This window comes from Capricornis sumatraensis, chromosome 10 (assembly GCF_032405125.1).
Source record: "Capricornis sumatraensis isolate serow.1 chromosome 10, serow.2, whole genome shotgun sequence".
Lineage (NCBI taxonomy): Eukaryota > Metazoa > Chordata > Mammalia > Artiodactyla > Bovidae > Capricornis > Capricornis sumatraensis.
The window spans coordinates 59,584,474-59,598,101 of record NC_091078.1 but is presented as its reverse complement, the minus strand read 5'-3'; the positions used below and the strand labels follow the sequence as shown (position 1 = coordinate 59,598,101).

The following is a 13,628-nucleotide window of genomic DNA, read 5'->3' as shown; positions in this document are numbered from 1 at the left end:
CACCCTGCTTATATAACTTCTATGCAGAGTACATCATGAGAAACACTTGGCTGGAAGAAGCACAAGCTGGAATCAAGATTGCCGGGAGAAATATGAATAACCTCAGATATGCAGATGACACCACCCTTATGGCAGAAAGTGAAGAGGAACTAAAAAGCCTCTTGATGAAAGTGAAAGAGGAGAGTGAAAAAGTTGGCTTAAAGCTCAACATTCAGAAAACGAAGATCATGGCATCTGGTCCCATCTCTTCATGGGAAATAGATGGGGAAACAGTGGAAACAGTGTCAAACTTTTATTTTGGGGGGCTCCAAAATCACTGCAGATGGAGACTGCAGCCATGAAATTAAAAGACACTCCTTGGAAGGAAAGTTATGACCAACCTAGATAGCATATTCAAAAGCAGTGACATTACTCTGACAACAAAGGTCTGTCTAGTCAAGGCTCTGGTTTTTCCTGTGGTCATGTATGGATGTGAGAGTTGGACTGTGAAGAAAGCTGAGTGCCGAAGAGTTGATGCTTTTGAACTGTGGTGTTGGAGAAGACTCTTGAGAGTCCCTCGGACTGCAAGGAGATCAGCCCTGGGATTTCTTTGGAAGGAATGATGCTAAAGCTGAAACTCCAGTACTTTGGCCACCTCATGCGAAGAGTTGACTCATTGGAAAAAACTCTGATGCTGGGAGGGATTGTGGCCAGGAGGAGAAGGGGACGACCGAGGATGAGATGGCTGGATGGCATCACTGACTCAATGGATACGAGTCTGAGTGAACTCTGGGAGTTGATGATGGACAGGGTGGCCTGGCGTGCTATGATTCATGCGGTCACAAAGAGTCGGACACGACTGAGCGACTGAACTGAACTGATGCCAGTACTACATTGACTGGATTATGGTATCTTTGCAGCAGAATTTGAAATTGGGAAATGTGAGCCTTCCAAATTTATTCTTCTTTTTTAAGATCGTTTTGGCTATTAGTCTCTTACATTTCTATATGCATTTTAGGATCAGCTTATCAAATTTCTGCACAAATAATCCAGCTGCAGCTCTGAATGCTTTTTATCTGCAGATCAGTTTGGGGGTTATTGCCAACCTAGTAATATTAACCCTTCTGATCCTTGAACATGACATGTTTTGCTGTTTATGTACCTTCTTAACGTTTTCTTAGAATGTTTCAACTTTCAAGTCATGTACTTCTTTTAACTTCAGTTTTAAATATTCTTTTTGATGCGATTGTAATGCAGTTGTTTTCTTTGTTTCCTTTTTACATTCTTCATTGCTAGTGTGCAGGCATACAATTGATTTTTGAATATTGATCTTGTATTCTGCCCCTTTGGTGAACTTGTTTATTTTTGATAGTTCTTTAGTGGATTCGGTAGTATTTTCTGTATGTAAGAGTATGTCATCTGCAAATAGAGTTTTCCTTTCTAGGTGATTTCTGCTTATTTTCCTTGCTTAATTGCCATAACTGAAACTTCCAATATAATGGTGACTATAAATGGCAAGAATGGATGTCTGTCTTGTTCATGATCTTAAACCATGGTAAGTATGGTGTCAGCTGTAAATTTTGCCCCAGATACCCTTTATCAATACGAGAAAGTTCTCTTTTATTTTATAATTTGTTGAGTGTTTTTTATTACTAAAAGGGTTTTTAATTTTGTCAAATGCTTATTCTGTGACCATTGAAAGGCTCATATAATTTTTGTCTTTTATTCTATTCGTGTTGCACGTAACATCGATTGATTTTTAGATGCTAAACTAGCCTTTCATTCCTATGATAAATTCCACTTGGTCATGATGTATACTCCTTTAATATGTTGCTGAATTTGGTTTGCGAAGTTTGAAGTTGCTTTTTTGAAGTTTTTGCGTCTATATTCATAAGGGCTTTGGTCAGAAACTGTCTTTTCTTGGAATGTGTTTGTCTGATTGTGTCATCAGGGTAATACTGGCCACTAGACCATTCCAGTATGACCTAAATCAAATCCCTTACTATCATACAGTAGATATTTATTGACAAATAAATTCAAGGGATTAGATCTGATAGACAGAGTGCCTAAAGAACTATGGACAGACATTCGTGACATTGTACAAGAGGCAGTGATCAAGATCATCCCCCAAAAAAAGAAATGCAAAAAGGCAAAATGGTTGCCTGAGGAGGCCTTACAAATAGTTGAGAAAAGAAAAGGAGAAAAGGAAAGATATAACCATTTGAATGCAGAGTTCCAAAGAATAGCAAGGAGAGATAAAGCCTTCCTCAGTGACCAGTGCAACATTTCATACAAAGATGAGCACAATAAAGGACAGAAATCGTATGGACCTAAAAGAAGATATTAAGAAGAGGTGACAAGAATACACAGAAGAACTATACAAAAAAGATCTTCCTGACCCAGATAACGATGGTGGTGTGATTCACCCACCTAGAGCCAGACATCCTGGAGTGCAAAGTCAAGTGGGCCTTAGGAAGCATCACACAAACAAAGCTAGTAGAGGTGATGGAATTCCAGTTGAGCTATTTCAAATCCTAAAAGATGATGCTATGAAAACACTGCACTCAATATGCCAGCAAATTTGGAAAACTCAGCAAGGGCCACAGGACTGGAAAGGGTCAGTTTTCATTCCAATCCAAAAGAAAGGCAATGCTGGAAAATGCTCAAACTACCACACAATTGCACTCATCTCACATGCTAGCAAAGTAATACTCAAAATTCTCCAAGACAGGCTTCAACAGTATGTGAACTGTGGACTTCCGTATGTTCAAGCTGGTTTTAGAAAAGGCAGAGGAACCAGAGATCAAATTGCCAACATCCAGTGGGTCATCAAAAAAGCAAGAGAGTTCCAGAAAAACATCTACTTCTGCTTTATTAACTATGACTGTAGTTATAAGCCTATAAGTTATAAAGCCTTTGACTGTATAGACCACAACAAACTGGAAAATTCTTAAAAGAGATGAGAATACCAGGCTACCTTACCTACCTCCTGAGAACTCTATATGCAGGTCAAGAAGCAACAGTTAGAACTGGACATGGAACAACAGACTGGTTCCAAATCAAGAAAGGAGTACGTCAAGGCTGTATATTGTCAACGTGCTTATTTAACTTATATGCAGAGTACATCATGCGAAATGCTGGGCTCGATGAAGCACAATCTGGAAACAAAATTACTGGGAGAAATATCAATAACCTCAGATACGCAGATGACACCACCCTTATGACAGAAAGCAAACAAGAACTAAAGAGCCTCTTGATGAAAGTGAAAAAGGAGAGTGAAAAAGTTGGCTTAAAACTAAACATTCAAAAGACTAAGATCATGGCATCCAGTCCCATCACTTCATGGCAAATAGATGGGGAAACAATAGGAACAATGAGAGACTTTATTTTGGGGGGCTCCAAAATCACTGCAGATGGTGACTACAGCCATGAAATTAAAAGACACTTGCTTCCTTGGAAGGAAAACTATGCCAACCTAGACAGCGTATTAAAAAGCAGAGACATTTCTTTGCCGACAAAGGTCTGTCTAGTCAAAGCTATGGTTTTTCCAGTGGTCATGTATGTTTGTGAGAGTTGGGCTACAAAGGAAGCTGAGTGCTGAAGAAATGTTGCTTTTGAAGTGTGGTATAGGAGAAGACTCTTGAGAGTCCCTTGGACTGCAAGGAAATCCAACCAGTCCATCCTAAAGGAAATCAGTCCTGAATATTCCATTGGAAGGACTGATGTTGAAGCTGAAACTGCAATACTTTGGCCACCTGATGTGAAGAACTGACTCCTTGGAAAAGACACTGCTGCTGGGAAGGATTGAATGCGGGAGGAGAAAGGGATGACAACATGAGATGGTTGGATGGTATCACTGCCTCAATGGATATGAGCCTAAGAAAGTTCTGGGAGTTGGTGCAGGACCAGGAAGCCTGGCAAGAGTAGGACACGACTAAGCGACTGAACTGAAATACTCCCCACACCGAATGAGTTTGGAACTGTCCATTTTCTTTAGCTTTCTGAAAAAATGTATATAGACTTGGTATTACATATTCCTTGAATCTTTGGTAGAATTTGCCATCAATGCCATCTAAGCCTATAGTTGTCTTGGTAGAAAGGTTTTTAACCAGAAATTCATTTTCTCTAATAGATAAAATACCGTCCAGGCTACCAGTTTCTTCAGTGTGAGCTTTCCCATGCTCTCTTCTCTCTGGTACTTTGGCCTATGAACTCTAGCTGCTTGGTCTTCTGAGACTTTTCACTCTGTCTTCTCAGCTTAAAATATCTGCTGGTACCCACCTCAGTTGCTGTCTCTCTTAGGCCTGGAGACCTCTTAAGCCTCTAACCTGGGAGAGGAGTAGAGCTCACCTCAGTTATTTGGCATCACTGTCCTACGTTGCCTCGTGTCTGGTATCTTAAAAACCATTGTTTCACGTATTTTTCTAGTAGTTTGTTTCTTCAGACAATTGGGTATATCCTTATTCTGTTATTCCAGGGAGATTTTATACCATCACCATCTTTTCTGTAGTGGTGAGGCAGGGCTCACACACACACAAACAAAAACATCAATTTTACAAGAATCCAACAAATAAGCCATGTTTGGAGTTACTACTCATGATAAGCATCCTCCCATCATCTCAACAGTGAAGCTAAACTAACTCATAAATGAAGAAATGTTACAGTAGATTGAAGTAGAAGCATGAATACCTGTGCCTGCCTCACTGGCTACTCAAAAGCTGTGAAAATAGAGAAAGCCTCAAATATCTTATAATCATGGGAGAGCGGAAGAAGAAGCTGTTAATGGAAAAGAAATCTCATGCAGTTACTCAGTGATAGAAAGCAGATGGAACTGAATCAAAATCTAGTGAAGAAACCTATTACCCAGAACATACAGAGGAGAAAACTAACCAGAAGGTAGGAACAGATGCTGGTGATCTGTAAACTTCAAGTGGAAAACTGCTGGAGGCCCCAGACTCCTACCCGGCTATTGGAAGATGAGCATTTAGAACTGGCAGGCCAGTCAAGCCCCTTCCCTTATTCATTGTGCTCAGCTTTCTTCCAGCTTAGTATGTCAGTGTCTGCACTGTGAAGAGGATGAGCCATCTATCTGGTGTGATTTCTAAGATGGGGTCATTACTTAGAAAGAAGCATTTCAGAGTTTGAAGAAATCACAGAGAAGATTTGAAGAAATCACAGGGAAAGCAGCATGAAGAAACAGATATACACAAATGCAAAGGAAATTGGAGCCATCTGCCTGTACCAATCTGCGCACTCTTTCATTCATAAAATAGAATGCCAGGGACCACCAGACATTTGAGGAAGCCTGATAGCCTGAAGCAGAGAAACCAAGGTGAACAAACAGCTGAGCCCGAAAGAGACAAAGTTGATAGGCAGTGTAACAGGTTGAATTGTGTCCCCCCAACAAAAATGAGATGTTGAAGTCCTAACTCCCAGCACGTCAGAATATTAAACCTTGTTTGAAAACACTGACATTCCAGATGAGGTCAGACTCAAGTAAGAGGGCATTGCTACTCCAATATGACTAGCGTTTTATTAGAAGACAACCATGTGAAGACAAGAAACTCACAGAATTCCATGGGATGACGGAGGCAGAGAGAGGAGTTATGCAGCCACAAGCTAAGGAATGCCTGGGATTTCCAGAAAATCACCAGATGCCGGAAAGAAGCAAGGGAATATTCTTCTTTGGGTTTCAGAGGCAGCAAGGTCCTGCTATTTGATTTTTAAGCTTCTAGCTTCCAGAGCTGTGAGGTAATACATTTCTGTTGTTTATGCCACCCAGTTTGTGGTACTTTTTATGTCAGCCCTAAGGAACTAATACTGGGAGAATTTAATAATTCTTATCAAAAACATAAAATGTTTAGATAACCCACGGGAAGGTTAAAAAAAAAAAGGGATCAGGAAAGTAAATGGGGAATAAATAGAAGACAAGTAATAAAATTGTATGTTAGAGTTAAACCCTAGCATTTTTATGTTATTTATCTTAAAAATGTAAATATCTAAAGGCACCAATTAAAAGATAGAGATGACTAGAGGGGATAATAAAACACGATCCAACATGTTGTCTACAAAAATCTCACTTCAAATATAATGATACAGGCAGGGTGAAAGTAAAAGGTTGCAAACTATACATGTTGAAAATATTAATTTTTAAAAAGCAGGAGTGGCTGTCTTAATGTATAGGATAATTTCCTGATTGTGATCTTGTGCTAGAGTTATGCAAGATGTTTCCATTGGGGAGGTCAGATGAAGTGTGTATGGTATCTCTCTGTATTATTTCTTATAATGGCATATGAACCTGCCAGTGTCTCAAAATAAGATTAATTCACATGCAAAAGAATGAAGTTGGTTCTCTACTTATATGCAAAGATTAAAATGGAAAGACCTAAATGTAAACGCTAAACTATAAAGTTCTTAGAAGGAAAAATGTAAGCGCTAAAACTATAAAAATTCTTAGAAGTGTAAAATCTCAGGACTTTGAAATAGGCAATGATTTCTTAGGTTTGACACCAAAATCACAAGCAATAAAATGAATAGGTAAATTGGACTTTATCAAAATGAAAAATATTTTGTGCTTCAAAGGACACTGTCAAGAAAGTGAAAAGACAATCCACAGAATGGGAAAACAGTTTTGAAATGTGTATCTGCTGAGGGAATTATATCTAAAATATATAAAGGGAATTGTATTTAAAAAATATAAAGTATACTTAAACTTAATTATGATAAGACAAATGACCTAGTTTTAAAAATGAGAAAAGATCTGAGTAAACATTTCTCCAAAGAAGATATACAAATGACCAAAATGTGGATGGAAAGATGTTCAGCATCACTAACCATCAGGGAAATGCAAATGAAAGACCACCATGGGTGACCACTCCACACATACTAGGATGTCTGTAATTAAGAAGATAGGTAATGACAAGTGTTGGTGAGGATGTGGGGAACCTGAAACTCTCATGCTTTGCTGGTGCTAATGGCGGCTTTGAAACACAGTCTGGCGATTCCTCAGGAAGTTAAACATAGAGTTACTTATTGTGTGACTCAGCAGTTTCACTTCCAAGTATATATCCGAGAAACAAAACCTGTGTGCACAAAAATGTATACACGATGTTCACAGCAGCACTCCTGATACTGGTCAAAGTGAAAACAACGCAAACGTCCATCAGCTGATGAATGGGTAAACAAAATGCGGCATATCCATTGCATGATAAAAAGAAATGAAATGCCGATACATGCTACAACATGGATGAATCCTGAAAACATGCTGAGAGAAAGAAGCCAGTCATGAAGGATCGTATTTTGTATGGTTTCAAGTATCTGAAGTGTCTAGAATAGGCCAATCCAAAGAAAGCAGGTTAGAACTGACTGGGTAGGGAGGAGGAGATGATACAGGGTTTCTTTTCAGTTAAAATGAAAAAATTCTAAAATTGGTTCTGGTGGTGTTTGCACAACTCTGAATATACTAAAAACCATTCAATGATGGATACACATGAAATCACTAAATTGTATGACCTAGGAATTGTATCTCAACAAAGCTATTAGAAATAAAACTTTAAAAGATCAAAATGCTTATGGTGTGATTATTCTTTCATAATATACCTTGTAATATAGAAACAATACTTTCTGTCCCACCTGTTTAGTCAATAATGATTTGGAAACAGTTCAAACCATTTCTTAATATCTTCTGGGAAGTAGATTTTCCTCAACAAGCTATGTCAACAAGAATGTAAGGGTTTTGCCTTGGAAAAATCAGTGTTTCCACACCCACAGACACACACGCACCTGTATGAACATATGCATATGTAAATATGCATGTAATATGTAATTGGTCCTTTGCTTGTCACAGGTCATTCATCACTGTGGATTAAAGAAAAGACTGTAGAATTTCCTTCTGATTTTGTGCTGCTAGTCTTGTTTGAGTTACTCTTTGCATTTTGAAAAAGATCCATTCATAAGAATATTCAATTAATTAAAGTTTGTACTCAGAGTGACACTCTATCTTTTAAGCTGTAGTTCTTGAGGAATACCAACATCATCTTCAGTGAAGCTGATGAAGTCCTATTTGTTAATTTTCAGCTTCCTAACGAGGACCCTGAAATTTTTGAAGTTTCATCCAAGTGTCTGTCTATACTGGTTCAGTTGTATGGAGGGGAAAACCCAGAGAGCCTGTCTCCTGAAAATGCAGAGACCTTCGCTGATTTACTGACATCCAAAGAGGACCCAAAGGACCAGAAGCTTCTGTTGAGGATTCTCAGAAGAATGGTGAGTCCACACAAAAACTGGGCGGGCGGCCTCAGTGGTAGCCGGAAGATGGGGAGTGGTCAGGTTTTTTGACCTCCTTTCAAGAACTCATGATTACCTTTCCCTGTAGTCACCTACTGTTAACATTCATCATATTCCACATATCTATTTGTATGTACACAGAATTTTTGCTGAGTTATGAGAGTTAGACATATTATTTGTGCTTATCCCTTAATATGTGAGTATGTATTTCCTAATGAAATGGATGTTCTCTTAACTGTAGTTATCAAAGTCAGGAAATTTAACATTGATACAAATATTTTACTGATCTGCCATCCATATTCCAACTTTGTCAGCTGTCCCCATAATGTCCTGTATAGCTTGTTTTCCAATATAGATTCCAGTCCAGCATCATGTATTTTGGTTGACAGATGTACTTAATCCAGGATAGTTCTGTAGCCGTTCTTTGTCTTTCATGAGGTTTCTGAAGAATGGGCCAGGTATTCTGTAGGATTTCCCCTCCATTTAGGTCTCTCTGCTGTGTCCTGGACAACTAGATTCAGGTAAGTCCCAGAAGAAATCCATCAGATCCGGAAGCTCATGATGTCTCTTTGCCGTTTACTGGTGATGTTAGTTTTGATCACTTTGTTAGATCAATGTGTGGTTATTATTTTTTAACAGCTGCAAAATGGAGATTTTCAACCTCACAGTATTTCTAACTTCCAGTATTGTACTTTATGGAAAAAATTCCCTTTTGCACCTTCTATGTTTTGTTTTTAAAAATGTGTATAGCTGATGTTTACCTGGAGGTCTTTTTGAATTCTTTTTACAACAGATCTTGTTCTGCTGGTTTTGAAGACCATTGTTTACAGTAGCTATTGGTGAAGTTAGTTGAGGAGTAGAGGTCTCATTAGTTTGTGTCATGCTTTGGCTTATGTGTGTGTGCTCACTGCTAGATCCAGTTATTGTGAGGGGTCCTTTGGCAGCAGAGGCTGTGGATGCTCCAGAGAGTTGTCCACAAGACAGTTTTTGTGTTCTTTTGATAAATAGCTGCAGTACAGGATGGAGCAGAATCTCCATGGCAGGTTATGGGTGACAGAACTAAAGGAGAGAGAGAGTTACCCTCCTTGCTGCGACATTTTACCTTTGTTTAGTAGGTAAGCCCTCCCAACCCCAGCAGTGCTTCCTGTCTAGTGGAGCGGCTCCCTGCATAACACAGTTTAGGTGAGATTCCCAACGTGTAGGATAAATATTTCTGGGCACAGTAGATCTTGGCATGGTAATCCAGCCTGGCACTAGATGACACTGAATCACATAGTAAGCAGGTATTTCCTCTTCCATTTCATTTTGCTCTTTCTGATGATTTAAAGGTGAAGCTCTCAGTTTGGGACTGCTATGTCTTTAACACCTCTTGAATCTTCCTTTTTTAATGCAGAGTAAGCCTCTCAGATGACCAGCTTTTTCAGTAGAGCGATTTCTTTTTTAAAATAGTTTTATTCAGTTAAAAAAGGCATGTCAATGTGAAATCAGGTACTAGAAAATGTAGTAACATGAGTGATATGTAGATGTGGCAAAATTGTGTATTTAGTGTTGAATTACAAAAGCTTGGGGAATATTGACCTCCTATCTGATACAGTTAATTTTATAGAGATCCACCATCTCTTATTTGAAAATCTTAGGATGAGGTTTAGCTTGGAATTTATAATTTTCAGGTCTTTTTGGCATGGTTTCTTAGGCTATATATGACATGATCCTATAGGGGTCACCAGGGCAGTACTGTTGTCAAGCGTCGTAATATTTCTGTCCCAAAATGTATGAACGTTCACACTAAGTGGGCAAATAAAAACTGTACGTGACTCCATGGGAGTCAGGTTTTGCTACCAAATATATTTCTAGACAAAACTTACAAAAAAAAAAAAGATTTTCAGAGCTTTCTAGATTTTACATTTGCAGATAGGAGATTATGGACTTATCTCTGAAATAAATTACATCATTTTCTAAAACCAGATTAATTAAATCATGCAGAAAACAATTAGATACCAACTTAGTCAAAGTAACCAGACTGTACCATCTTTTAGTTAATTTCACAATCTGAAATGATTTCCTTATAGTTTCTGACCTGCCCCCTATGGGACCAGGTAGGTTTTGTCTGTGGGAGAAAAGTTGAATCCTAGTGACTTTATCTGTGTATGTGAAATTAAAAGTAGTTTCTGGTGCTCCTCATCCTTTTTTTTAAAAGTTCTAGTAAACATAATATAAAGTTTGCCAGCCGTCTGTGATAAGTGCTTTATCATCTTCTGAAAACTTTCTAAGTTATCCCTGAATCAGTCAGTGTTGGATTCAGGTGATGCAAAACACACAGTCAGGGATTCTGGGTCTTGAGCTTGCCTATCCTGAGGCTCAATTCTGCTTAAACTTGGTACTGAGTTCAGTGTGTTTGGAGAGAAACAGTAGCAGATGATACAAAGAGGTGTATGGTGCCAGCGCCCACTCCCCAACTGATATGAGCCTTCCTGCCCTCTCTCTCTCACTGCTTCCTGTCTTCACCTCCGTGGCTGCTGCGGATTTGTACTGTCGACTTACTATTTGTTCTCACCTTCACACCTTACCCTTGTTCAGGCTAGTGGTGCGGTCCTGTTCGTTTCTGTATCTTCAGCGTGTTGCAGTGGTCAGCCGATAATGTTTCTAACGTGATAAGGATGTTTGGTGCATCACTTCATCTAATCTTCACAACACTCCTAGAGACCAGCTTCAGTGATTGTTCTCATTTGTAGGTTTAAAACTAAGGCTCAGAGAACTTATACAACACCCCCTAGGCCACCAACTGGGAATCAGCAGGGCTGGCATCAACCAAGTTCAACTGACCCTCACCTGTACCCTTGCCAAGTAGCTGACTGCTTTGCCACTGCTCTGCCCAGTACCGGTCTGAACTCTGAGGGCATTCGGTAAGCTGAGTCTGACTGAATTTCCATCAGGAAGACACCTGAGAGATTCCTTCTTCATTATGGGAAAAGAAGAGTTATTACTCTTTGCCGGCAGGACACTGGGGATGCTAAGAGAGTAAAGCGCGATCTTTCTGCTGCCTGTCCTCAAGGATCTCCAACTGGAGCGAGATGGAAACACGAGCTTCATTGTGAAGCAGAATCTGATTGGCGCTGTGGTGGAGGAGCCAGCAGAGCGCCACAGAAGCGGCCCCTTGCGGGAGCAGGTTGAGCAGGACATGGTGTTCGAGCTGAGTGTGGAGGATGTGTTGGTCACCCATGCGTGGACCAGGAGGAAGCACATCCTGAATGATGGCCCCGAAACCCACAGGGCTAGACAGGCAGACATGAGAAAGAACCAAGACAGGCCAGAGGGGACCAGACATTCGGAGTTTGGACAAGTTGTTAGGATTAGGAAGCTCTAGTCTCTGAAACCAAAGGACACTGGTAGCATCTCAATTGAGTTCAAATTACATTTTTGTAAAATAAGGCTTTCTCATAGCACCTGGCCTGCGATTGGAATTTAATAAGCAGCCACTGAGCTGAATAAGAAACGTCTATAAAATAATCTCTACTTTTGTTGCGGGCGAGTCTTCATTTTTGCTCTTCATTGTATATTGCCTGCTCATTTGAGTGCTTTACAGATGGCCGGGTGAGACTGAGCGGTACTTTGATAGGCATTCAGTTGGTCCCCAGCCTGGCACTTCAGTCCCCTGCACTCTAGAGCCTCCAGGTTTCTGAGGAGTGGGTGAGACTGGATAGGCAGATGCATGGAGGATGGGAACCCGGGAGAAAGAAGGAATGTGACAGATTTCCTGTACTTAAATCCTTAAATCTTAAGGGGGCCGGCTTCTCAGGCTCTCCTACTTGGACTGGAGGAACTAGATTTGATAGAGAGACAGGGACCAGTCAAGGTTTGTTACCTGATTCAGTAACTGGATCAAGGAGGCGTGTTAATTGCAGCCTTCTGTTTGTAAGAAGTTAAAAAGGAAAAGCTCCTTAAGGACCTACCTTAAAGGACATTAAGTGCACGTTCCTTCCAGAGCACTTCTCTTTTTGTTTTCCTTAATTGAGGCAAAACTGACATATAACATTAGATTAGTTTTAGGTGTGTAAGATAGTGATTTGATATTTGTATATACCACAAAATGATCACCATAATAAGCAGAGTTAACATGTATTGCATACATAGTTACACATTTTTCTTGTGATTAGAACTTTTAATGTTTACTGTCTGAGCAATTTTCCAATATACAGCATAATAGTGTTAACTATAGCCCCTGTGCTGTACATAACATCCTCAAGACTTACTTATTTCATAACTGGAAATTCGTCCCTTTTAATCTCCTCACCAGTTTTGACCCGCTCCCCACCCCTCACCACTTATCTCTTCTCTGATTCTATGAGTTTGGCCTTTTCTTTCTTTTTTTCTTTTAAGATTCCACATGTAAGTGAGATTATGTGGAATTTGTCTTTCAGTGCTTGACTGACTTCATTTAGCGTAATTCCCTCGAGGTCAGTCCGTCCATGTTGTCACAAATGGCAAGATTCCATTCTTTTTTATGGCAGTAATATTCTGTTGTATATCGTATGTGTCACATCTTCTTCTGTTATTGGACATGTAGATTGTCTCCATATCTTGGGCGTTGTAAATAATGCTGCAGTGAACACGGGGGTGTATATATCTTTTTGAACTAGTGTTTTTGCTTTCTTTGGATGAATACCCAGAGGTAGAATTTCTGAATCTTAAGGAAGCTATATTTTTAAATTTTTGAGGAACTTCCTCACTGTTTGCCAAGGTGGTTGCACCAAATTATATTCCCATCAACAGTGCACTAGTGTTCCCCATTTTCCACGTCTTTGCCAATACTTTTTATTTTTCTTTTTGATTAATAACCATTCTGACATGTGTGAGTTGATATCTCATTGTAGTTTTGAGATATCTCATTTCCTTGATTTTTAATAATGGTGAGCATATTCTCATGTACCTGTGGGTTATCTGTATGTCTTCGGTGGAAAACTGTCTATTCAGATCTTCTGCCCATTTCTTAATTGTTCAATTTTTACTGGATTTTTTATTATTCACTTGTATAAATTCTTTCTATATTTTGGATATTAATCCCTTGTCAGACATGTGATTTGCAGGCATTTTTTTCCCACAAGGTAGGTTGCTCTTTCATTCTGTTGACGGCTCCCTTCATCGTGCAGAAGCTTTTTCGTTTGGCGCAGTCTCACTTGTTTGGTTTGCTTTTGTTGCCTTTGCTTTCCATATCAGATCCAAACATCATCTCTAAGACCAGAGTCAAGGAGCTTAGTGCTTATGTTTTCTTCCAAGAGTTTTATGGTTTTAGCTCTTATAGTCAAGTCTTCAGTCCATTCTGAGTGAATTTTTGTGTATGGTGTCAGATAGTGGTTCAGTTTCATTCT

General features: G+C 39.4%; 1 protein-coding gene across 1 annotated transcript in view; it reads left to right on the top strand.

Moving 5' to 3' along the window:
• ULK4 (unc-51 like kinase 4) overlaps nucleotides 1–13,628 on the top strand; it is a 489,483-nt gene that overhangs the window by 362,105 nt on the left and 113,750 nt on the right. Inside the window, exon 34 of the mRNA XM_068982354.1 lies at nucleotides 8,056–8,241. Coding sequence (XP_068838455.1) covers nucleotides 8,056–8,241 — 186 coding nt within the window. The remainder of the gene's footprint in view (nucleotides 1–8,055; nucleotides 8,242–13,628) is intronic.